General features: G+C 52.4%; 1 protein-coding gene across 5 annotated transcripts in view; it reads right to left on the reverse strand.

The window, feature by feature from the left end:
- The window catches only part of LOC135189795 (cytochrome P450 7B1), a 138,431-nt gene that overhangs the window by 95,768 nt on the left and 17,045 nt on the right, over positions 1 to 25,618 (reverse strand). For 4 of the 5 annotated variants that reach the window (XR_010308310.1, XM_064170516.1, XM_064170515.1 and 1 more), the window contains exon 1: positions 14,899 to 15,147. The exons of the other annotated variant lie outside the window; for it this stretch is intronic. Coding sequence is in view for 3 of the 4 variants with exons in the window: in XM_064170516.1 (XP_064026586.1) it covers positions 14,899 to 14,993 (95 nt within the window). In the remaining variant the exon portion in view is untranslated. Of the gene's footprint in view, positions 1 to 14,898; positions 15,148 to 25,618 lie in introns of those variants that run through there. 5 annotated transcript variants of the gene reach the window in all.

Raw genomic sequence — 25,618 nt, forward strand, 5'->3', positions numbered from 1 at the left:
TGGGTCCTCACAGCACTGCTGGCAGAGTTGTGAGGGTGAGGGCCAGGCTACCCCTCCTGAGCAGAGGTGTGTGCCAAATGCTTCCACAGGCGAAGCAGAGAGACGCAGGAGACAACCCGGCCCAGGAACTCCCAGCTCCTGGCTGAACTCTGACTATCAGCCTGCTGTGATTTTGAACAGTTTCCCTTCCTGCACAAGCATTTAAGCCCTCACTGATGTGTTCTGAACCACACAAATGCTACGTTTGCATCCACCACTCGGAGCAGAGATCATCGCCTCTGGCTGCGTGCCCAAGCTGCAGCCACCACAGCAGATTAATGCGAGTCCACATCTGAGGTAAAATCCTGGGGCTGGCTGAAACGAGTGGGGAAAGCTCAAACATCTGAAGTAAGGCCAGAAAGTCATGTCACAGGCTGCTGTCACACAGGCTGGTGACACTCAGCCTGATAAGGCTCCGTTATCGCTCCTTAGCTGCTTTAACAGGAGATTAGGAGAATTAGAGACCCAAAGGTCACAACCCAGCAGCTGTGGTGGAGATTTTATAGGGAGGGAGATAAGCAGAGAGAAAAAAAACAAACCTACAAAAGGGACTTGAGATAAAGCAAGAAAAGGCTGCACTGGACTGGACTGAATGAGAGAGAAAGTGCCAGAAAAAACCCAAGGTTTAAATGCACTCTTTTTTAACTCTGTGCCACCCTGTGGGCAGCCAGTTTGATCAGCCAGACAGGAAGATTAGGCTGGTGGCAGGGCAGTGACACAGCAATGGCTCAATCCCTGCCCTGGCTGAAGGAAGGCTCCTGCAGAAGGCAGCTCTTGCAGAAGCAAGAAACTTTCAAGCTGCTCTCAGAATCACAGAAAAGACCTCTAAGATCACTGAGTCCAACCATCAACCCAACACCACCACAGCCCCTAAACCATGTCCCCAACTGCCCTGCCCAGATGTTTGGGGTCTGAGCTGCTGGAGAGCAGTGAAGGGGAGCAGGATTGGGAGTCCTGGGGGCTGGCAGGATGGCCATGAGCCAGCAGAGTGCTCTGGTGGCCAGCAGGGCCAATGCCATTCTGGGGTGGATTAGAAGGGCTGTGGTTAGGAGGTCGAGGGAGGTTCTCCTGCCCCTCTACTCTGCCCTGCTGAGGCCTCACCTGGAGTACTGTGTCCAGTTCTGGGCCCCCCCAGCTCAAGAAGGACAGGAGCTGCTTGAGAGAGTCCAGCACAGAGCCATAAAGATGATGAAGGAAGTTGCACATTTTCCTTCTGAGGAGAGCCTGAGGGAGCTGGGGCTGGGAGCTTGCAGAGGAGGAGACTAAGGGGTGACCTGGTTAGTGTTTATAAAGATGTGCAGGTGAGTGCCAGGGGCTGGGGCCAGGCCCTGCTGGGTGATGCCCAGTGACAGGACAAGGGGCACTGGTGGAAGCTGAGGCTTAGGAGGTTTCATGTGAACCTGAGGAGGAATTTTTTCCCTGTGAGGGTGCCAGAGCCCTGGCACAGGCTGCCCAGAGGGGCTGTGGAGTCTCCCTCTCTGGAGATACCCAAGAACTATCTGGATGTGTTCCTGTGTGATGTGCTCTGGGTGATGCTACTCTGGCAGGGGGCTGAACCAGATGAGCTCTGGAGGTCTCTTCCAGCCCCTGACATTCTGTGATTCTTTGTTTCTTGAACACCTTGATCAAGCTCAAGATATGGAGGGACTACAGCATTGCTCAAAGGCTGTTGAGCCTGGAGGAGAGCAGCCCCAGAGGGGATCTGAGCAATGCTCAGCAAGAGCTAAAGGGTGGGGGGCAAGGGAATGGAGTCAGACTCTTCTCAGTGCCCAGTGCCAGGCCAAGAGGCACTGGGCACAAACTAGAACCCAGGAGGTTCCATCTGAACAGGAGGAGAAAGTTCTTTGGTGTGAGGCTGCTGGATCCCTGGAGCAGGCTGCCCAGAGAGGTTGTGGAGTCTCCTTCTTTGGAGAGCTTCCAATCCCCCCTGACCATTATGCTCCTGGGCAAGCTGCTGTGGGTGCCCTGCTTCAGCAGGAGGTTGGACTGGATGACCTCTAGAAGTCCCTTCCAAGCACTCCACGCTGGGACTCAAGCACAGTGTAACATAGCCAATGCAGGAGACACTGCAATGGCCTAGAACGCGCAGGAGATAAGCCTGGGCAAGTCACAACAGTGGTGGACATCTGCTCCTGAGGGTGAAGCATGAAGCTGTTGTCCTACTGCTCAACAGATCCCAGCCTTGTCTGGTTCAGCTTCTTACCACTGCAGAGCCATCCGCAGTGGCAGGCTCGGTTTTGTTTTGAAGTCCTGAGAACCACAGGTCCTTAAGCCTCTCCACTGCCTGCAGCTGCTGTGGCTCCGTTTGAGGAAGCCACAGGTTGGGGAAAAACCTCACCTCATTCCCAAGGACCTAGCAGCAGCTTCAGTACAGGGCATGCAGGAAACTAAAGAGCCTAGAGGAAAACGAAACTGAAAGCAAACCCCACTCTGGCTCTTTCTCACAGGCAAGACTGCTTTGAAGCTTAACTACCATCTTCGTGTAACCTGCTTTTCCAGGATGCTACCTGCAAGCTGTTAGGACACCAAATGCCTCTCCTTGGATGCTTGCAAGTCCAGCTCTGAACTTGGTTTACTTCTGTGATATTGACAGGAGGCTGGGGGGAGGTGGGGGTTGGTCTCTTCTCCCCAGTCTCAGGTGACAGGAGAGGAAATGGTCTGAGACTGTGCCAGGGGAGGGTTAGGTTGGAGATTAGGAAACATTTCTTTGCTGCAGGAGTGGTGAGGGATCGGCACAGGCTGCCCAGGGAGGTGGTGGAGTCCCCAGCCTTGGAGGTGTTCAAGAAACTGTGGGTGCTTGGGGACGGGGTTTGGTGGGCATGGTGGTGCTGGGTTGATGGTTGGACCTTGTGACCTTAGAGGGCTTTTCCAACCCAAACTCCAGCTCCATGGTTCTAAATGATTCTGTGGCTCTGTGTATTTGGGGCTTAAGAGAGCATCCCACACAAGGCTGCTGCCCTCCCAGTACTTCCATTTTTGCTTCCTTGATCCCGATTCTGTGAGCTCATCAAGTCTTACAGTTGGTTGTTGGATGAGTCCTGAACTGAGAGACATTTCCCCTTCTCCTGCAGCTGCTCCTTTTTCAATAGGAATCACACATGAGAGCGTTGCAGGGCAGCTCTGGCAGCTTGCCTCACCCCCAGCTGTAGGGCTGGGAAATCTGCTACATAAGCAAAGCAGTTCTTGCACTGAAAATGAACCCAGACATCTGAAAACGCCTGGGAACCTGAAAAGCCATCCCACAGGGTAAGGCAAGTCCTAGAAAGGAGTGAGCAAGGCACACAAAGTCCACTGGCACAGTGCTATTGCTGCTGCTACCTACTGAATCCAAAGTAAAGCTCCCAGGGAGGCTTCTGCTGCCTCCTCAGGAAAGGCAAGCCTGAGATGAGACAATACACCTGCAGGAAAACACATACCTTGTCATCAGTCTGCTCCTGGAGCTGCTGTCAGAGCAGCTTCCCAAAGGCCATTCCCAAAGCTTCTCCTGCTGGAAACCAGCTGGAGAGAATTGGAACTACAGGATCACAGAGGGAGTTTGGATGGAACAGACCTTTAAGATCAAGTCCAACCATTAAGCCATCATTGCCAGGCTACTGCTAAACCATGTCCTCTCAGCACCACATCCCCATGGCTTTGACCACCCCCCCCCAGGGACGGGCACTTCACCACTGCCCTGGGCAGCCTGGGCCAGGACTTGACAACCCTTTAGGGAGGGAATTTTTCCTCATGTTCAACCAAAACCTCCCCTGGGCAACTCGAGGTCATTTCCTGCCATCCTGTCACTTGTTCCTGGGCCAAAGGGACTGACCCCCACCTGGCTCCAGCCTCCTTTCAGGCAGCTGCAGAGAGCAGGTCTCCCCTCTGCTCCCTTTTCTCCAGGCTGCACAGCCCAACTTGTTTCGACAGAAGACTTGGTATGGCTCTGATCTACCACACCAGGATCTCTGAAGAGGACCTTTTCTGACCTAGTAACAGCATGCCATGGCTGAAGAGAAAAACATGGAGCAGCCAGGGGAGTGATGAGCAAATGCTGCTGCAGCAGCATGTGAGTGGAGCAGCAGTGGAAGGTGCTTGAATCCTCTCCACGGAGATACCAACTATTGTCCTTCCTTTGGCTCCATCGTTCTAGCAGCAGCAGGTTGACTGCTCCAAAGAAGAACTCCACGGGTGCAGACTGAGGCTGTCAGCAAGCAACATGAGCAGCTCATGCCAAACATGCCCAGGCTCTCTGGCAGGTGCCTGGGACACCAAGGAGCTGGAAGGAGAGAAGCTGCTTCAGCTTCCCATAGCCTGCATGCAACATGTGGTGCTGCAGTCTGGGCTTTCCCAAGCAGCAGCAGAAAGGGACAGCTGTGTGCCGGAGAGGACACTCCTCTGACATCCCATTTTAGCTTCATCTTGCTTCTCTGCTCTTCATGTGCCTCCACACGGCTTCAGACCACCTTGCCAGGACCCCATGCAATCCTCTCCTGAATGAAGAGCGAGTCTGGCAGCTTGAGCTTGTTTCTGCTTCCCTTCTAAATCTGTTTATAGGCTAAGGGAAGAGACTGCTCCCCTCTGCTCAGCACTGCTGAGGCCACACCTTGACTGCTGGGTTCAGTTTTGGACCCTTCACTCCAAGGACATTGAGGTGGTGGAACAGGTCCAGAGAAGGGCAATGAAATGGGTGAAGAATCTGGAAAATGGGGATGGTGAGCAGAGACTGAGGGAATTGGGATTGTTTAGCCTGGACAAAAGGAAGCTGAGGAGAGACCTCCTGGCTCTCTACAGCTCTTTGAAAGGAGGTTGGAATGAGGTGGAGGTTGGTCTTTCTCTGAAGGAAAAAGTGACAGGACCAGAGGGAAAGGCTTCAAGTTCATGGAATCATAGAATGGTTTAGGTTGGAAGGGACCTCAAAGCTCAACCAGTTCCAACCCCCTGCCATAGGCAGGGACACCTCCCACTAGAACAGGTCACTCAAGACCTCATCCAACCTGGCCTTGGACACCTCCAGGGAGGGAGCAGCCACAGCCTCCTTGGGCAACCTGTGCCAGTGTCTCACCATCCTCACTGCAAAGAACTTCCTAACATCCAGTTTCAGTCTCCCCTCTGCCACTTCAAACCCATTCCTCCTCCTCCTCCTGTCATTCCCAGACCTTCTCAATAGTCCCTCCCCAGCCCTCCTGGAGCCCCCTTCAGATCCTGCAAGGCCACTCCAAGCTCTCCTCCAAGCCTTCTCTTCTCCAGCCTGCACAGCCCCAACTCTCTCAGCCTGTGCTCACAGCAGAGCTGCTGCAGCCCTCTCAGCATCTTGGTGGCCTCCTCTGCACTGGCTCCAACACTTCCATGTGCTGCTTGTGCTGGGGGCTGCAGAACTGCACCCAGGACTGCAGGTGGGGTGTGAGGAGAGCAGAGCCAAGGGGCAGAATCCTCTCCCTTGCCCTGTGCCCACACTGCTCTTGCTGCAGCCAGCACAGGGTTGTGTCTGGGCTGCACTCACCCTGCAGGCTCCTGTTGAGCTTTTCCTCACCCCAGACCCCCAGGTCCTGTTCCTCAGGGCTGCTCTCAGCCATTCCCCACCCAGCCTGGAGTTGTGATTGGGATTGCACCAACCCAGGTGCAGGACCTTCCACTTGGCCTAAAGTTGCCCTAGAGGAGACTTAGGTTGGATATGAGGAACAATTTCTTCCTCTCAGGGGTTGTCAAGACTTGGCCCAGGCTGCCCAGGGCAGTGATTGAGTCTCCATTCCTGGAGGTGTCTCGAAGAGGAGGAGATGTGGTGCTGAGGGACATGCCAGACTTGGCAGAGTTCCAGAATGGTTGGAGTCAGTGACCTTAAAGGTCTCTTCCCACCAAAAGGATCCTATCAAAGAGGGGTGCATCCTTTTGGGATCAGCTAGAAGCTCTTCCCACCATGCCACCAGCATGAGAGAGCAGTGTTGGGTTGGGTTTCTTTTTTCTGAAGAAGATTTGAATATTGCTCAGGAAACCAGAAGATGAAATGCTGAGAAGCACAGCCATAGCATTTTTCCTGCTGATTTGAATTAGGAATAGAAAGCAGGAGCAGTTAGGAGGAAACAAGATATGTTCTATACCAGAGCCAAGAGCTCTTTTTTTCCCCTTCCCTGACATGTGCCAAACAAGGAGAAGAAACAGAAGAATCTGGCACCATTAAAAACAGTTTGTGGAGAAAGGAACTGAATATCTACAGCCAAGCTCCATGTGGTTTGCAAAGAGGAAACTTTTGTTTTATGGGACTCTCAGCCAGCCAAAACCCTCCCAGACGGCGTGCAAATGGATATTAGCCTCAAAGCCTACAGGCAGGCTCGGGGAGGGCTCAGTCAGCGGTGGGGGAAGAAAAGGAGCCTTGCTGAAGTTTCAAATCAGAACACAAAATCTGCCTCCTGGTTGGAAAAAAAGCCCAGCTGAAGCTTACCAGGCAGTGATAATGTCATCTGTGGTGAGGGTGCTGGGAAGGGAAGGCAGCAAGTTAGAGCGCAGAACTAGAAGTCAGGAGAAGCAGTTCCAACCCTGGCTGCACTACCAAGGAGCTCTACAGAACTTGGATAAAAGAGGAGGAGGCTGCCAGCTCCACTGTGAGATTTGTCTTCACTTCAGAGAGTGTATTAACATTGCACTTATGCTGTTTCCTTTAGCTTCCCTATTTCCCCCACTCCCTGGCATTACTCTGCACTAAGTGAAATCTGACGAGATGGAGTACTGAGAACACTTCTACTGCTCCACCAAAACAAGCTCTGCCCAACCTCTTCATCAAAATACTTGCCTGGAAAGCCTCCCAAGCCGTTGGATATGGGACTGCTAATTCTCATAGCTGAGCAAAACACTGAGGCAGCTGACGTGATCCAGCAGCTTAGCTGAGTATTGCCATCAAATGTGGCATTTCTGGCTTCCAGCAGGAGCCAGAGCTCCTATTCAGCAGACAGGAGAGAAGGAGCGGGCAGGCAGCAGCTCCTCAGCACATGTTGAGTGGTTAGACCACGGAAGAGCTTGTTCCATCTTCTCTGGCACCTATCACAGTGCCATGTGAAGCATTCAGCTGCATTACAGATTCACAGAATGGGTTGGGTTGGAAGGGACCTTAAAGATCATCCAGTCCCAACCCCCCTGCCACGGGCAGGGACACCTCCCACTAGAACAGGTTGCTCAAGGTCTCATCCAACCTGGCCTGGAAAACCTCTGGGGAGAGGCATCCACAGCCTCCCTGGGCAGCCTGTGCCAGTGTCTTCCCACGCTCACAGTAAACAACTTCTTCCTACTCTCCAGTCTCAATCTGCCCTCTTCAAGCTGCAGTCCAATGCCTCTCACCCTATCTCTACAGGCCCTTGCAAAAACTCCCTTCTCAGTTTCCTGGCCTCACACAAGCAGCAGTAACACAAGACAAGGATTAGGTCATCCACAGGCAGGGCTGTGAGACAGGGAAGCATCTGAACACCTGCACCCCACTGAGGCCTCTCCTCACTCGGGGGGCTGGAGCCCAGGTAGCTGTCTGGGTCAGGAGTCCAACCTGCCCTGTGGTCACCTGATGATGGAGCTCCACAGTTACATCATCAACAGGTACAAAACATCAGGTGACAAATGTCATGGTCATGCTTAAAGGAGGAGCAGTCAATACCTCCTGAGGGAGGACAGCAGGGTTAAGGCTGTCCCTCTGTGTTTTCCTCCACACCAGCCCTTCTGTGCAAGGTTCCAGCTAAGATTTGCCAAGCAGTATCCTCTCCTCCCCCAGACAGAGCAGCAAAGATGAAAGCCAGGTTTGAAGCAGGCTGTATTTGCTTGGCTTTTCCTCACTAGGCTATCAGGAGGAGAAGCAGAAGGGTTAATCACTCAGGACTCTGTGGGCTGTGTGTAGTTGTGTGCTGTGCTCTGGGTGGATGCTCCACGCCTCGTGTTGCACAGGAATGAGAAGAGCTGAGAGCAATTGCCTTTGCTTCTTGCCCTTTAATTTCAATACCTCCAAAGCATAATGAGGAGAAGACCAAAGAATAACAAACAGAAGACCAAGAACTAATGAAGAGAAGAAAACAAACCCAAGCAGCTGAAAGGAAAACAAAATCACACAGGAGGATTCCAGCATCTCCCACAAAAACACGGGAAGGGAAAAGCCCTGTAAAAGTAAACCCCATTGTATTTGAGTGAGAAACCCGGAGCTAGCAGCTCCTACTGCCACTAAAAATACCTCCACCCCCCAACCACACAGAGATTTACCAGGGTGGCATCTAGTGATGGGTTCTGGATGCTAATCAAGACCAGACCAGCTCCAAACTAAAGCTGAACAACCCCTGACAAAGTAGGTCAAGAAAACTGGGAGGGAAGGGAAACTGTTGCTAGGTGGCAGTGTACCTTAAGCAAAGAACACTGTAAATCATAGATTACTGGGGGAGTTCTTCATCTGCTAAGGGAGGTCTCACCTTCAGTGCCATCTTCAAAGCCTTGGTAGGAAGCAGAACCCAAGGTGTGCAGCACACACAGACCACGAGCAGAAGGCTGAGCAGCAGCATTAAAATACAGCAAAGGAAAATCTCTCTTGAGACATTCAGTTGTGCAGGACTCACAACCTCACTGCTCTCCAGAACCCCAAATCTTGTCCACCATGAACCACCTCTTGCCCATCTTGCTCTCTTGGACCTTCACTAAGCTCTTACCAGCAGAAGCAAGCAGAGAAATAAGCTGCTACCACCACCAGGCACAGTAGTGAAGGACTGACAGAAGCCCCAAGTGTGATGGTGAGGAAGAAAGGTTTGTTAAGGCTACTCAGGGATCAGAACTGGCACTTCCCTGCCTTGCACACTTCCAGTCTTCAGCCCTAATCTTTTCAGAGTGCAACAGGAGTGGACATTAAACAGAAGGAGGCCATGAAAATGCATCCACTCCCTACAGCTCCAAGCAAAAGGATGGAGAAAAAGGGCTCTGCAGAAAGCCAAGGTAAGAAGGGAGAGAAAGGATTTCTCTGGTTTCCTTCTATCTGTCCTTCCTGATGTTCCCTCCAACAGCAAACTACCTTAACATATTGCCTAAATTAGCAGGAGTGGTGAAAAAGACAGGCTGATGACATCTTGTGAACTACAATTCGCTCGGTAAGAGAGCTGTTAGCAAGCTCACAGCTTGTCACAGAGAAGGAGAGGATGTTCTTGAAGGCAAAGATGAGATCTATATCCTTCTCAACAATATCTATCTGGGTTCAAGAGTGCCAATTTTTGGCAAAGTCTCTCAGATGAAAGCAATTGTAGAGTGGAAGCGTTTTAGAGGTTACAGCGAAAGAGAAGACTCTGAAAGAAAGCTTCAGGAAGGCTAATTCCTTAGCTCGGGCCAGACCAAAACCTTTCCTGAGATGTTTATCAACTAATTGCTCTGACACTGGCTGTAACCTGCAGTTGTACTGTTTAAGGGGGGTTAATGCCTTGCTCTGATGCGTTAGAAACTGCTCAGAAAAAAATACATTAGGGCACAGATTCAGAGAACGGTTTGGGTTGGAAGGAAGCTTGAATCATCCAGCTCCAGCCCCCCAGTATCAGCAAGGACACCTCCCACCAGCCCAGGCTGCTCAAGGCCTCATCCAACCTGGTTCTGAACACCTCCAGGGAGGTTGTGCAGCTGCAGCACAGAATCACAGAAAGTGATCTTTGTTCACAACCTCCCTGGGCAACCTGTGCCAGTGTCTCCCCAGCCTCTCTGTCAAGAATTTCTTCCTCACCTCCAGTCTAAATCTGCCCTCCTTAAGCTCAAATCCATTCCCTCTCATCCTATCACTTCTTCACAAGCAACCTTGACTGTGAAGCCCACTCACAACAATTAAAATCCCAACCTAGAGTTGCAGAAGGAATGACTTTAACAAATCCCTTTGTTGTTGCAGCTCACACAGGACAAGAGTTAACTCTCCAAGCAGACATAAACCTCTGCTGGTTGTTTCAACCAACCATGGCTCAGCAGTGTGCAGGCTGGGACTGTGCCTGCAGAGCTCAGGACACCCAGTTCAGCTGGATATATATGCACACAACAATCTTTGTTCTGCTTCCCTCCCCCTGTCCCCACCCTCAAAGCTGGTGGCTTTAATTTGTGGTCAGCCTGAACCTCTTCCTCTTTTTCAAGGTCTGCCCAGCAAGGAGGGAGGCTCAGAGCATCCCAGCCTTGGCCACAAACTGTTGGCTACAGCTGGGGATTATCCTCGGTCATGGAGATGCAATAAACGCTGGAACCCAAACCCAAGCACCAGTTTCAGTGAGGAAAGGTGGAATGCACATCCCTAGGAGCCAACTCCTCTTCATCTGGGGGCCCTTGCCCTTCATCTCTGCTGGAAGATGAGCAGGAGTTAGCTTTGCCTGACAGCTCCCACTGCTGAGACTGTACACAGCTAGAGGGAAAGCACTTAGAAAACAACAGCAACACAACAACATAAAGCTGGGGCTGACTTAGGCATTTTATGGAGACAAAAGAGAATAATCTGCTCAATCTCCAGGCTGGGAAGTCATCAGGCTTTGCCTTAGGAGAGATACTTCTGTGAGGAGGCACAAAGGAAGCTCTCTCTGGAGAACACACATTCCCCAGCCAACAGCCCAGACAGGCTTTTCTTCCTTACCCAGCAAGATCTTTCTGTGGCATGCAGAAGGCACCAAGCCTCAGCTGACACTGGAGTTTGACTCAAAATTTGCCTGTGATTAAGGAAACTTTTGTTCTACTTCTGTTTCTTCACCATCTGTGATACAAAACCTGGCAAAGCCTCCAATTAGTTTCCTTTGTGTTATTACTGCCACCAGCACTCAAACGATAAAGGTTTATACTGAAGGAAACTCCTTTTCCTCCCTTTGCTGTCTCCAAAGAATAGAGCTAAACACTTTCATAAGAAAACCTGTGCTGCACTCACCCTGAAATCTCACCACGGCAGATCCCAGCCGCACTACAGCACCAATCCATCCAGCACCCAGCAGCGAGCACGCAGCTGGAGAAGCAGCAGAGCTGCTCGCACCAAGAAAGGCAAACCCTGCCCCATGCAGCTCTGCAGCCACCAGCCTCAGCAGGACATGGCCAGAAGAGGCCACAAAAACGGTCAGAGGGCTGGAAGTCCTCTGCTATTAAGGACAGGCTGAGAGTTGGGGTTGTTCAGAAGAGAAGTCTCCAGGAAGACCTCCTGGTGACCTTTCAGTGCTTAAAAGGGATGATCAGAAAGCTGGGGTCAGGCCTTTGAGCAGGGCCTGTTGTGACATGAGCGGCTGGGGGGATGGTGTAAAGCTAAAGAGAGAGACTGAGATTAGACAGAAGGAAGAAATCTGCAGTGTGAGGGTGGTGAGGTGATGGCTCAGGTGACCCAGAGAGGTGGGAGATGCCCCAGCCCTGGAACCATTCCAGGTCAGGTTGTTTGGGGCTCTGAGCAACCTGCTCTGGTTGCAGATGTCCCTGCTGACTGCAGAAGGGTTGGACCAGATGAGCTTTAAAAGTCCCTTCCAAGCCAAACCATTCTGTGTGTCTCTGATTCTCTGATCTGTTTAAGGAGGATGAGGGCTGGATTTGGGGAATTTTCTTCTCTGGGATGGACAAACCCTCAGTGCAGCCCTGGATGTGGTCCTTTCAGAGCCATGTGGGTGGCTGTGCTTTAGCTCAGCCCGGGAGGACAGAAGCATCATCCAGCAAAGCAAACCTATCCAGCTCTGGAGTGCAAGTTAACACCTGGCAGCAAGGGTTTATTTACTGAGACTCTGCATTTATAAACTCAGCTGACTCCTGCTGGCTGTGCTGATGGAACCCGCACGTGGCTGTGGTTAAGATGCTCAATTTGATAGTTGTGGTGAAGTTTTGTGGTACCTTAAACACAACAATCCTCTGACGCAGCGTTTGCACACTGCTGCAGCCAGCCAACACTGGCACAACACATTCCTTCCTGCCCAAACACAGGTGGAGCAGCAAAACCTCCCTAGCACAGGTAAGCTCTCCACAACCAGAACTCACCCTGGTTTTGCCCCAGTGGGTATGAGCCACGACTCGTGACAAGGCACAACCTTGACTTTGGCATTTATTGACCCAATCATTTGCCAACTGGCCCTGTGTCAACAGGTTGCCAGATGGCTTTCTGTGGATTCCCAAGGCCAGTAACCCCTGCTGCTGGGCTGCTTAGTTTCAAAGAGGAGGAAGGGAAAGATGAAAGTGGCATGTGGAGGACACATGGGGGTGGATAAACAGATAAGGGTCAGATCAACCAGGGGAGATCACAGACTTGCACCATCTCTGAGGAGCATCAGCTAAGCTTTGTGGCCATTGTTTTTCTCATCCACTGCGCCCTTTGTACAGCTTCTCCTGCTGCAGATTCAAAATGGCCTGAAACTGTGTCAGGGAAGGTTTAGACTGGCCTGAAATGGCCTGAAAATGTGTCAGGGGCGGTTTAGTCGGGAGATCAGGAACAATTTCTTTATGGAAAGAGTGGTCAGGCATTGGAACAGGCTGCCCATAGAGGTAGTGGAGTCACCATCCCTAGAGGTGCTCAAGAAACATGTGGGCAAAGCACACACAAGGCACCTGGGGACATGGTTTAGTGGCCGTGGTGATGCTGAGTTGATTGGTTGGACTCTGTGATCTTACAGGTCTTTTCCAACCAAAGCAGCTCTATGATTGTATGACTCCATGAAAAGAGCTGCTGAAGAAGTCAGGCTGCTGCCAGGCATCTCTCAAGAGCAGGCAACATTTCCTTTCTTCCTTGATGCTAAAACGAACCAACAACAAAACAACCAAACCCAAGCATTGATTGCACATCTTACTGGGGCAGGAGAGCACTTTGACACCAGCACCTCATGCTGAGGGCTCTACAACACAGAGCCTGATGAGACTTCCACTTTGTATTTCCACTGGCTCCCACACCAATGCTTTGCACACCTCTGTGTGGAGCAGCACAGCAGTAGTTTATCAATCACCCAGGAGTTTGGGGGTATTTGGGGGGCAAGACAGCCTTCTTGCTGAGCTCTCCTGCATCATATAATTCTGGTGGCACAGGTGGCCAAACAATTTTGCTCTGGACTGTAAAGAGCTGACTTTAAGAGAAAACTGCACAGAATAACTCCTCCAAATGGGCTCTTTGATCCTTTCTCCTGACTCATGTCTGGGTGAAAGCTTTACAAGCATTTCCAGTTTGAAACAATTCAGCCTTTACCACACCACTGCACCTGCTGCAAATGACTTCTATAGCCTGCCCGAGCCAGAACAGCTTCAAGCTCTAAACTGACACCCTATCCCATTTGGCCTGACCACGTCCCCACTGCTTTCCTTGTGGTTTCTGTGCTGATCTCCTTTAAGGAGCCAAACTTGCAGGAAAATAAATCATTTCACTCCCAGAACCTGCTCATGAGGGTCAGACAACCAACAGAGTGAGGGAAAGGGAGTGAGCAGTTGAAACACGAAGCCACATCCTAAGCTACTCTGTCAAGTAGTTTGCCTCCTGGGATGTCCCAGCTCAAACACCAGGATGGGCATCTTCCACTGAAGGGCTGGACTGGGCTCTTCAACTCTAAATCACATTAATAATGGTTCCAAACCAGACCTCTTGGAAATAGTCCATCCCTGGTTACAATCAGCGGCCAGATGCCTTCTGGAATCAAACGCAGAATGTCTTCTCTGTTATTTGATTGCTTCAGTGGATGTCCCAAAGTTAGGGTCACTGCTCTAAACCCAACCAGACTCCCTACCTCCATTCCCAGAGGCCAGTACTGCAATTTCTGCTCTGCATTTCATGGAATGGTAGGGGTTGGAAGGGACTTCTGGAGATCATCAGTCCAGCCCCCCCCGCCAAGACATTTGTACATCTACACCTTCCAAAGCTAACTTCTGATGATTAGGGAAAGTAACTGATTACCATTTAGAACTAGACTGAATGTTTGCTATGCATTTCATTATGCAAATTACAAACCCAAGCAAACAACACAGGGGAAATGGATCCCTCCTCTTTGTCGCTCCTCCTGCACCAAGTCTTTAGACACATCTTATTCGCCAGCGGTGGAACAGGCACTGAAGAGCATCAAGGATTGGCAACGCCAGCGAAAAATAATCTGGGAGGCGTCAACACGTAGAGAAACCAACATTGTCCAGCAACATAGCAGTGCCTTTGCCCCCAGAAACCCTACGGCTGCTACTTAAAGCACCCCAAAATACAAAGAATCTTCTGTGACGCTCGAGGTGGTCAAGTTGAAGGAAACTAAAGGTAGCAGCATGGAAGACACTAACACAAACCACTGGCGCGGTCACGACTCCAGTCCCAGGGGCTGCTACATCTGCTCATCACCGGGAAACCTGCCAGGGGAGGGTCGGTGTTGCAACCCAGCAGCGGCGCTTGTGCCCCTGGCCTCGGGGGCAAGGCCAGCGCCCCGGGGACCCCGCGGGAGGGCTGTCAGCTGCAAACAGGCTCTCTTTTGCTACCCGCGGCGCAGAACAGTCCCTCCGCTCCCCCCTCTCTTTTAAAGCAAGCCCAGGGGTCACACACAGCCAGGCCGAGCTGCCGGGGGCCGCGCTGAGTGCTCCGTGTCCCCGCCGTCTTGCGGGACGGGCTGCCACGCACGGAGCCACGGCAGGAAAGAGCCCAAGCTGCGGGGTGCTGCCGGCACCGCACCTGGAGAAGGGTGGGCGAGGGGCAGGCAGCGGCGGCGCCTCCGCAGCCCCTCGGCGCCGGGCCCCGCCGGCCCTCTCTCCCCGGGGGCCGGGGCCGCCATCCCGGGCCCCGCGGCGGCTGCGCGGGCGCTGATAGGGCTTCCCGGCGCGGAGGGGCCGGGCGCGGGCAGCGCGGCCCAATGCGCAGCTCCCGCCTCGCCGCTCCGGCGGCCCCCGGCGCGGCCGTGAAGGAATGCGGCGGCCGCCCCCCGCAGAGCCCGTCCGCCGCCGCCGCCCCCGTACCTTTTCCTCCTGCAGAGCAGGCAGACGGCCCAGAGGAGCAGGGCGGCGGCGGCCGCCCCGCCGTAGGTGCCGAGCTGCAGCGCGTCGGGGCCCATGCCGCCGGCTGTCGCCGCTGCCTCGCTGCAAAGTTTCGCCCGTCCTCCCGCTCGGCTGCAGGAGAAGAGCCCGACCGACCGGCCGACCGACCGGTCCTCCCCGCCCACCCCCGAGCCCAGGGGGCTGGGTTTGGCTGATGGGAGCCGGCCTTGGCGAGCGGGCCCGGTGCGACCCGGCCGACTCCTCCCCGGGGAGCGCCCGGCGTGGGGAGGGTCGCGCCCGCCCCCGCCCGCGGGGGAAGCCCCGGCCCTGGGCTTGCGGGAAAGGGCTCCGGTCCGGAGGAAAGGTCCCAGGATGCAGATCGGGCTTGGGGGCGAGGGGGGACGTGTGTGGGGTGTGTGTCCCGGGGCTTGGTGACCCCGCGGGGGTTGCCTGTTCCCGCTCGGTGGAAACGATGCTGAGCCGGGACAGCGATGACTCCGGCAGCCCTTTGACCCTGCTACAAACATCCCATGTGTGTCGCCTGCTTGAAAAGCAAGACGAGACTCTTCCCCCGCAAAAAAACTTAACCCGAAGCAGGGTAAATGAGGAAAGGGTAGCGGAGCTTGGCATGAGATGAAGCCAGGACCAGTCCTCCCACTATGTCAACCCCTATGGCACAGAGAGGGACAAGAGAGAAGAAGGTAAGAAACCAAAAACAGGTCACGGGAGCAGCCCCAGCTTGAGGGAGCAGGATGGAGTGGAGCGAGGCAGAGGTCCTGAAGCAAAAAGAACCAAATCCCAGAGCGGCAGCAATGTTACCTTTCAGCCCTGCCACCACCTGATGCAAGGTACCCTCCCAAACACCCTTCAGTGCCAATTCACACAAGAAGCTGGCATGGAACGGCTTCGTTTGCTGGGTTTGCAGGTCGGCTGAAGGCTGTCAGACAGATGTTCGCACACCTAACTCACTCTTGGCTCCCCGCAGTGTTTTCAGTCAAGTGTTTCACAATGTTTGGTGGTTTATACCTTCCTTCCATCTTGGGAACAGGTTGTACAAGGCTCGTTTCTCTCAGCTGTCCTGCTGTCTGCTTTCTCTGAATCGTAGAGACTCAAATCTACCCCAGGAGATAAAACACCCAAATAGCTAAAAAGCCCTGCCTGACTTTAGCAGATCTCATCAGTTTTCGGAGGTGTGACTCAGAGCCGAGGGTTTGAAGCTGGCAGTGCTGTGTGTCTGCTTCCTCAAACGTCCCAAGTACCAGTGGGCTCATCAGAGAACATGATTAATGTGTAGCAGGCTGGAATGTCTCAGTCTGGTCACTTCTGCTTTAAGCCATCGGCTGCCCCCTCTTGAGATCAAAACCTCAGCCACTGCTCTTGCACAACACAACAGAGGGGAAAGCAGGAGAAGCAAAGGTTTTGCTCACAGCTTTGTAGGGCTTTTTTCAGGGAATTGTATTTGAAACCCCCAGCTTGGGAATCCCGAGGGGTTTCTTGGCTACTACTGCTGTTCATTCCTGGAAAAACAGTAATTGAGAGCTGAAAAGCTTCGTGCTGTAAGCCAGTCCATGGTGTGAAAGATGACTCATTTCACAAGTGACCTCTGCTGTGAAAATGTAGTGTTTCACTTCAGCATGATAAGTGTTCACATGCAACCAAACAGCTCTGGCAGCTACAACAGCCCCTTACCCCACCTGGAATATCAACCCCCCAGAGGATCGCTGTACTTTCAGCAGAGGGCATGCAGAGTGCTACACTACTTATGTTTACACTGCTTGTCTTTTACTCCCTCAGACCAACTGCAGATGGAAACCCACACCAGCACAGCCTGAAACCCACTGTGGGCAAGACTTGGTTTAAAATACAGGTTCTAAGTACCCTCAAGTGCTGTCTGCTCCTGGCAATCCTTTCACAAGCCCAAGAATCAGAATCATAGAACCAAGTAGGGTGGAAGAGAGCTCCAAGCTCATCCAGCCCAACCTAGCACCCAGCCCTGGCCAACCAACCAGACCATGGCACTAAGTGCCCCAGCCAGGCTTGGCTTCAACAACTCCTGCCACGGCCACTCCACCACCTCCCTGCGCAGCCCATTCCAGTGCCAATCACTCTCTCTGACAACAACTTCCTAACAACATCCAGCCTAGACCTCCCCTGGCACAGCTTGAGGCTGTCTCCCCTTCTTCTGTTGCTGGCTGCCTGGCAGCAGAGCCCAACCCCACCTGGCTACAGCCTCCCTGCAGGGAGCTGCAGGCAGCAGTGAGCTCTGCCCTGAGCCTCCTCTTCTCCAGGCTAAGAGGATGGATTCATTTCTCCTCACCTAGTAAGGGATCTCAATCAGTTAGAAGCCCAAACCTGCAGAAGTTTGGTGTCTTATGTACCACAGGAACAACCTTGGTGCAGATGCAGCTGAGTGGTGCTTCCACATGATGTAGACAAAACCAGTACAGAGGAGTCCATACAGATTGGCATCTCAGCTGGCTGGGGACAGAAGGTGAGGCTGAACACTCCCTTTAGCATAGCTGTAGCAGAAAAGAGGCCATTTCATTATCAGGAGGTCCAAGCTCTTGTAAGATTTGGAGGGATTTTCAGTTTTGAGCTGCTGTGAGATCTTTATGGAGCTCTCATTGCAGGGTGGTCATAAATGAGGAGGAGGAGGAATGCAATGCAAATGTTAGACTCAGAAAAGGACAGCATTACTCTCCAGCTGGATACATCTGTGTCCACAGAATCTTAGAATCCCAGCGTGGCGTGGTTGGAAGAGACCTCTGGAGATCATCCAGTCCAACCCCCTGCTAAAGCAGGGCACCCACAGCAGCCTGCCCAGGAGCACAATGCCCAGGGAGGGTTGGAAGCTCTGCAGAGAAGAAGACTCCACAACCTCTCTGGGCAGCCTGCTCCAGGCCTCCAGCAGCCTCACACCAAGGAATTCTCTCTTCCTATTCAGGCAGAACCTGCTGGGTTCCAGTTTGTGCCCACCGCCCCTTGGGCTGTCATCGAGCACCACTTGAGAAGAGTCTGGCACCATCCTCTTGCTCCCCATGCCTTGGCTTTTGCTGAGCACTGAGGAGATTCCCACTGGGGCTGCTCTTCTCCAGGCTCAACAGCCCCAGGGCTCCCAGCCTTTGCTCCTCACCGGGACGCTCCTATCCCATCAGCATCTTCATAGCCTGCAGTGATCTCTCTCCAGCTTTCCCTGTCTCCTCAGCTGGACAGCCCAGAACTGGACCCAGTATTCCAGATATGGCCTCACTAGGGCAGAGCTGTCCCATGACAGCAGAATTGGGTCCTTGGCAGATGTCTTCAAGTGCAGTTTCTCTGCTTAGAAACAAGTGCAGGCTGCAGAGAGGTGAAGGAATGTACAACTACATAGATATGTGGGACTGGGAGGAGAGATGGAGAATTGCTACAATAAACTTTGAGGGCTTTTCAACTGGAAGCCACCAAAGATTGCTGAGAGGTTCCTAATAGGCTGGGAGTAAGCCTGGATTGATGCATAGATGCTCAGCTCCATTTCTCCTGTTTAAATTGTGCACACTCTGTACATATGCTACAGTTCAAAATGCATACTGTGTGTATGGTTCCCACTGCCAATGTTGTAAGATGATATAGATCTCTCTTTTTTTCTGCTCTTATGAAAATGCAAGAAGGCTGAAAATAAACTCTGAGCAGTATATACTGCAATCTGTACTCCCATGTTACACAGCACAGCCTGGGTTTGCTATATGCAGCACATGGACAAATGCCTGTTCTCCTGAGCAGGAGTCATGTGCACAAGGAGACAGGAGCAGATTCTCCAGCACTGAAACACCACTGAGATGTGTTATAAGCAACAGCAAGATCAGGCCTTCATTTTCCTGGTTGCCCAGCCCTATTCTAAGGCTGCTTTCAACCAGTTTTAGCTGTGCTCTGCTGTAACCACTGCAGCTACTCACTGCAAGTCCATTCTTGCCTTCAAAGTGTTTCAGCAGAAGCAATCTGTGGGTTTGTGTGAGCACCAGGGAGGAAAAACATCCCTGCTAACATTTTAGTGGCTTTTGAGAGACAGCAGTGGCATCAGACTTTGAGAAGGGGTCAGTGAATTAACCTTTGTGTCAAAGAGAATCTGTCCCAATTTATTTAGGTTAGAAGCCTCACAAGAAGAGAGGTTTTGTACACTCTGCTGACCTGCTGGACCTTTGGAGCTCAATTCCCTGAAGATGCCACTGGAACTGGGTCTGCTTCCAACTCTCAGCTCAGCAGCTGTTTTCTCTGCAAGGGAAGCTCTGAGCTAATAGAGACCAGGCTGAATTCAGGGCAAGGGAACTAAAAGCCTTTTTGTTCTCTGCTGCCTGTCTCCCTTCCTGCTGGAATCCAGGCAAAGGGAAGCGCAACGATTTAAGCGTAGGACAGAAAGGCTCCAAACCTCCCCAATCTCTGGATGTGAGTCCAGTACATTTGATTCTCACGTTGTGTTCTCTGCTTTGGGAACAGATCGATCTGCACTGAGTGCTTTTGGAATGCAGCCTCTCTGCTGTGACCTCCTCTGTCGATCAGGGCTGATCAGCCTGAGCTCCGAGAGAGCCACCCTGAGAGGGGCGAGAAGTCCCAGCATCTGCCCTTGCACTTCAGAGCACAGAATGGTAGGGATTGGAAGGGACCTCCCAACCACCCTGCCAAAGCAGGTCACACAGGAGCACACCCAGATGGGTTTGCAAAGTCTCCAGAGAAGGAGACTCCACAACCTCTCTGGGCAGCCTGATCCACAGAATCACAGAATCAGTCAGGATTGGAAGGGACCACAAGGATCATCTAGTTCCAACCCCTCTGCCATGGGCAGGGACACCCTACCCTAGATCAGGCTGGCCAGAGCCACCCAGGGCTCCTGCACCTCTCAGCAAAGAAGTTTCTCCTCACGTTGAGGCAGACCTTCCTGTTTGTACCCATTGCCCAGTGCCCTGTCACAGGACACCACTGAAAAGGGACTGGCACCATCCCATTTACCACCATTAAAGAACTCCAGTTATGGAACTGCTTTCTAACAGCTGGCTTTGTAACCCTCAAAAGGTAGGCTCTATTTTGTGCTGCCATAATTCAGTATTATTTGCCTTGGGAATAGCACAGCCTTTGCTAGCAACAAATATTTGGGGCAAGTGAAGAGTGTTTATACTCCTATGAAAACAAATATCATGCATTAACTCATTAAGTGGCAGGTGTGAGTGGGTAAACAACATCTGGAGAGTTTGCCTCTCTCTGGAACAGGGAATAGCGACAGCACAACCTGGAAAAGAAGTGGGGAAGGAAAGAGGAAGGAAGGAGGAAGAAAAGACCACTGCAAAATGGGGCAAAGATGTACTGCAGGTACACTCAAACAATAGAGGGGAATGGTTAAAGAGGAGACCAGCCTGAAAGCAGTTCTGGGCTTCTCCACTCAAGAGAGATGTCGAGGTGCTGGAAGGTGTTCAGAGAAGGGCAGCAAGGCTGGGGAGGGGCCTGGAGCACAGCCCTGTGAGGAGAGGCTGAGGGAGCTGGGGGTGTGCAGCCTGCAGCAGAGGAGGCTCAGGGCAGAGCTCTTTGCTGCCTGCAGCTCCCTGCAGGGAGGCTGTAGCCAGGTGGGGTTGGGCTCTGCTGCCAGGCAGCCAGCATCAGAACGAGGGGACACAGCCTCAAGTTGTGCCAGGGGAGGTCTAGGCTGGATGTTGTTAGGAAGTTGTTGTCAGAGAGAGTGATTGGCATTGGAATGAGCTGCCCAGGGAGGTGGTGGAGTCACTCACCCTGGATGTGTTTCAGGGTGGTTTGGCTGTGGTGCTTGGGGCTATGGTTTAAGGTGAATCTTGTAGAGCAGGGTTCTAGGTTGGACTTGGTGATCCTGAGGGGCTTTGCCAGCCTGAGTGTTTCTGTGATTCTGCAAGTAGCAACACTGAGAGTCAGGAAGCTCATTAGCAAGAGACCACAAGGTAATTATCAACTGAAATCGGATGTAGTGGCAAAGGGTGGAGATAGACCCAAGTGCCAAACACTTCTTTGTGTGTTCACACTGACACCGAGAAGAGAGGCAGAGAACAAATCTGGTTTCAAGGAGGAAAAGCTCCTGGAGGCCTGAAATGTGATTTGAATAACATGGCTGAGTCACAGCATTTCTACACCCTGGTGGCTGAGGCTGGAGCTGAGAGTGGTTCCCACGGTGCTGACTCTGCTCTTGCACAATCATTTCTTCTTTCTTACTCATCCCTTTCTGGGCTGCAATTAATCAATGCTTTAGATCAATGCCACAGATCCGTGCTGGAGTGCACCTGGTCACATTTTAGTGCAGAAAATTCCTTCCTAGTTTGAGTAACACTCTGCAAGTGCTGGAGGAGCTCAGAGAATCCATGACCAGGTGCAGGAGTCAGTGGTTTAGCCAGAGCAACAGCATCTCCTGCTCAGACCACACCACTGTGCAGGGAGGGAGACAGGATGAGAGGAAATGGCCTCGAGCTGCCCCAGGGGAGTTTTGAGTTGGATGATAGAAGAAACTTCTTGGCTGAAAGGGGTGGTTGAAAACCCATTCCTGAAGGTGTTTAAAGAGGCAGAGATGTGGTGCTGAGGGACATGGTTTAGCACCAGCCCTTGGTGGACCTAGAGAATGATTGAACTTAAAGGCCTTTGCCAACCAAAACCATTCTATGGAGTTCACAAACACCAAATAGCTACAGCAAGGTAAGCAAGTGAGAACTTCTGCCCTGTGCTCAGCACTGCTCAGGACACACCTTGAGTGCTGTGTCCAGTTCTGGGCTCCTCAACTCCAGAGAGATGTTGAGGTGCTGGAAGGTGTCCAGAGCAGGGCAGCAAGGCTGGGGAGGGGCCTGGAGCACAGCCCTGTGAGGAGAGGCTGAGGGAGCTGGGGGTGTGCAGCCTGCAGCAGAGGAGGCTCAGGGCAGAGCTCATTGCTGCCTGCAGCTGCCTGCAGGGAGGCTGTAGCCAGGTGGGGTTGGGCTCTGCTGCCAGGCACCCAGCAACAGCCTCAAGCTGTGGCAGGGCAGGTCTAGGCTGGATGTTGTTAGGAAGTTGTTGGCAGAGAGAGTGATTGGCATTGGAATGGGCTGCCCAGGGAGGTGGTGGAGTCGCTGTCCCTGGAGGTGTTGAAGCCAAGGCTGGCTGGGGCACTTAGTGCCATGGTCTGGTTGGTTGGGCAGGGCTGGGTGCTAGGTTGGGCTGGCTGAGCTTGGAGCTCTCTTCCAACCTGCTTGATTCTATGATTCAGCCAGGAAAGAAGTATTTAAAGAAGGAAAATTATTGTTTACCTTCACAGACTTTCACCATCCTGTGGGTTTTTTCCCTCCAGGAGGAAAAGCTGGTGGCAAGTGGGATCAGACATTCCCTTGACACAAGCCTGTGTCACTTCAGAGAGCTCAGACTGAAATGGGGAGGGTTCCTTAGTTGATATTTCCAAGCCTTCCTCTAGCCTTTCATTTTTTCTTCAGCAAGGGCCACTGCTTCATGGTTTCACTTTCTGCTTCATGTTCCTGACTGCTTCTCCTTCTCAGACCATCAGACAGATGGCTTCTGCTTCCACAAGCACACAGCTATTTCCACCTACAGCCATTCTCCTGCCCACTTTCCCCAGTTTCACTTTCTTGCCGAGCTGTGGCCTCATTTCCTTCCCCCAGCTAGAGGCATCAGTGCTCCTGCATGAGGAGGAGGACCTGTGCAGGGCAGTAACCTTCAGAGAGATGCCAGCCCAGCAGCCATTATGCTCCTGCACTGCACTCTCAAGCACTGAGCAGTGATGTCTGCATTTCACAGGCTCCTGTACAGTGCCTACTTGTGTCTATCCAGAATATAAATGATTCCTTTCCCTGCCTTCCTCTGGGAGAGCTCCCACTGAACTGCAGCCCACAGCTCGCCGACTGCTCTGGGTGAGCACCTGTGCAACTCTGTCACCTCAGGCACCATTTGATATTCCATGGCATAGGCAGGCTGCAAACCACAGCAGCAGCTTCATCCTTTCCTCCTGAAGTCCATTACACTGAATTACACTTCTGTGGTAGGATATGGGAATTGTCCCTACAAATCCATCCTTTTTTCCTCAGTAAATTACAGTTAACTCCTGCACAGTCACAGAGTATCTTTGGCTGGAAGGGACCTTCATGATCACCCAGTCCAGCCTCAGACACTCTACTGCTACCACATCCCTAAGTGCCACTTTCAAACACCTCCAGGGGTGGTGACTCCAGCACTGCCTTAGGCAGACCATTCCAGTGTCTGAGAACCCTTTCAGAGAAGAGATATTTCCTACCATCCAGCCTCAAATACCCAAGTGATTGGCATTTCCACCTTAGGAGAAATGCAAAGTACCAAATCCCTGATAAACTTGGAGGTTCTCCCAAAATTAAATCTCACTTCTCTTTGCATGCAGCTTCCTAAGCTAGGGCTTGGGCTTTAGAGAGTAACAAAACAGATGCAGTCTGCTTAAGGAATCTGCTTTTCTACCAGGTTACTTGGTAAGTATTCCTAACAACCATTTCAGTCTAGAAAGCTTTAAGTTCCACACTCCTGAACCTAAAGCTTGGATCTGCAGCAGCCTTTCCCAGGTCTGCAGCCCAAGCAGACAGCCCAGGACCTGCCTGGGTAATCAGTGCAGCAGGCACAGCGACCTACACCCTCTGGAGCTAAACAGCTCCTGCCAGGACCAGCCCTCTCACAGGGAAGGAGCCAAACCCACCTGGCTTTAAGCAGACTTTTAAACCCACACCTCTGATGGAATCTCTTGGGAGCAGGAGTTCTTTTGGTCTCCCAGGGCATAGCAAGCACAGCAGGGTAAGTCATCCTGACACCAGGTCCCCGAGCAGCAGGTTGTCTGGGGATGAACTGGAGAGCCAGGCTGGCTTGGCATCAGTGCCAGCTGTACCCTTCGAACGTGCAGCTGGGCTGAGGGAAGCTGCACAGCACATTCCTGTGCCACTGACGGAATTCAACCCCAAATCCAGTTCCCATCTACCATGAAGTCTACTCTGGGGCTTGCCCAGTGCCTGTCCCCCGCAACAGTGGTGCTCCAGGATGCTTTCCCCACCCCTCAGAGAAGGTCAAAAAGAGAATTTCCCAAGTGGATCAACATCAGAAGTCCCCCAAAGCCCTGCTAAGCCTGGGCTAGGGGACTGGAAGTAGGAAAATCACAGAATGGTTTAGGTTGGAAGGGACCTCAAAGCTCAGCCAGTTCCAAACCTCTGCCAGAGGCAGGGACACCTCCCACTAGAACAGGTCACTCAAGACCTCATCCAACCTGGCCTTGGACATCTTCAGGGAGGGAGCAGCTACAACTTCCCTGGGCAACCTGTGCCAGTGTCTCACCACCCTCACTGCAAAGAACCCTTTCCTAACATCCACTTTCAATCTCCCCTCTGCCACTCCAAACCCATTCCTCCTCCTCCTACCCTTCCCAGACCTTCTCAATAGTCCCTCCCCAGCCCTCCTGGAGCCCCCTTCAGATCCTGCAAGGCCACTCCAAGGTCTCCTCCAAGCCTTCTCTTCTCCAGCCTGCACAGCCCCAACTCTCTCAGCCTGTGCTCAGAGCAGAGCTGCTGCAGCCCTCTCAGCATCTTGGTGGCCTCCTCTGCACTGGCTCCAACACTTCCATGTCCTGCTTGTGCTGGGGGCTGCAGAACTGCACACAGGACTGCAGGTGGGGTGTGAGGAGAGCAGAGCCAAGGGGCAGAATCCTCTCCCTTGCCCTGTGCCCACACTGCTCTTGCTGCAGCCAGCACAGGGTTGTGCCTGGGCTGCACTCACCCTGCAGGCTCCTGTTGAGCTTTTCCTCATCCCAGACCCCCAAGTCCTGTTCCTCAGGGCTGCTCTCAGCCATTCCCCACTCAGCCTGGAGTTGTGCTTGGGATTGCATCTTGCAGTGCTGTGGTGAGGCAAGAGGATTTGGGAGGTAGGAGTTCAAATTCCAGTTTGAGCCTGGATTCTACCTGTGCAGCTTCTCACTGTGTTCTTCCATTCCTGCCCCACTTTTCCACAGGTGGAAAATGATTTCTTCCCTTCTGAAGGATGCTGTGCTAAAAAATACTTGCAGGCTGCTTTGAAAAATATCACTTACTGCATCAAATCTGCTTGGCCTGAGCAATACCTGGGAGCTTTCTTTTTGGGTGGTTGAGTTGTGGCACCTTAAGCAAGCCCCACTCATTACAAAAAGCTCTCAGCAGCTGCTCTCTGCAACGCAGAGCCACTGAAGACAGTCACAACACCAGTTGTGTTCAGATGGGTGTCAAAGTGGATCTGACAGAGCCTACTTGAGGCAACGAGCAGCAGTGGCTTTCAAAAAGAAAGCCCAACAGCACAAACCCCCAGAACAAAGAGAGAAGAAGCCCAAACCCAGCACTTTAAATAGAGATGAGCAGAGGCTGAAGCTTCTCCCGTAGGTAAGCTCCTCTTCGGCTGAGCTCCGCAAGATGCCTGCCCAGGGCCTGGTCCTCTCACAACACGCAAGGAGATGTTTCATCCGAGGGGAATGCTTCTTGCTGTGACCAGCTCTGGCTGTACTTCAGCTGGGGATGATAACCATTCCTTTGAAGGCTGAAACTCAGTCCTTTCTGTCATGGAAAAACTCCCACAGCTTCTCATGTCTCCGGGGAATTCCAGAGGCATCGAGTGAAAAGTGTTTAGAGGAACATCTGCTTTCTCTCCCAGGTTCTGTGGCAGCATCCCGGCAGAAACACGAGCTGCCTGGACCTGCTTCTGGCCTTCC

The sequence above is a fragment of the Pogoniulus pusillus genome, chromosome 34 (assembly GCF_015220805.1).
Source record: "Pogoniulus pusillus isolate bPogPus1 chromosome 34, bPogPus1.pri, whole genome shotgun sequence".
NCBI classification, from domain to species: domain Eukaryota; kingdom Metazoa; phylum Chordata; class Aves; order Piciformes; family Lybiidae; genus Pogoniulus; species Pogoniulus pusillus.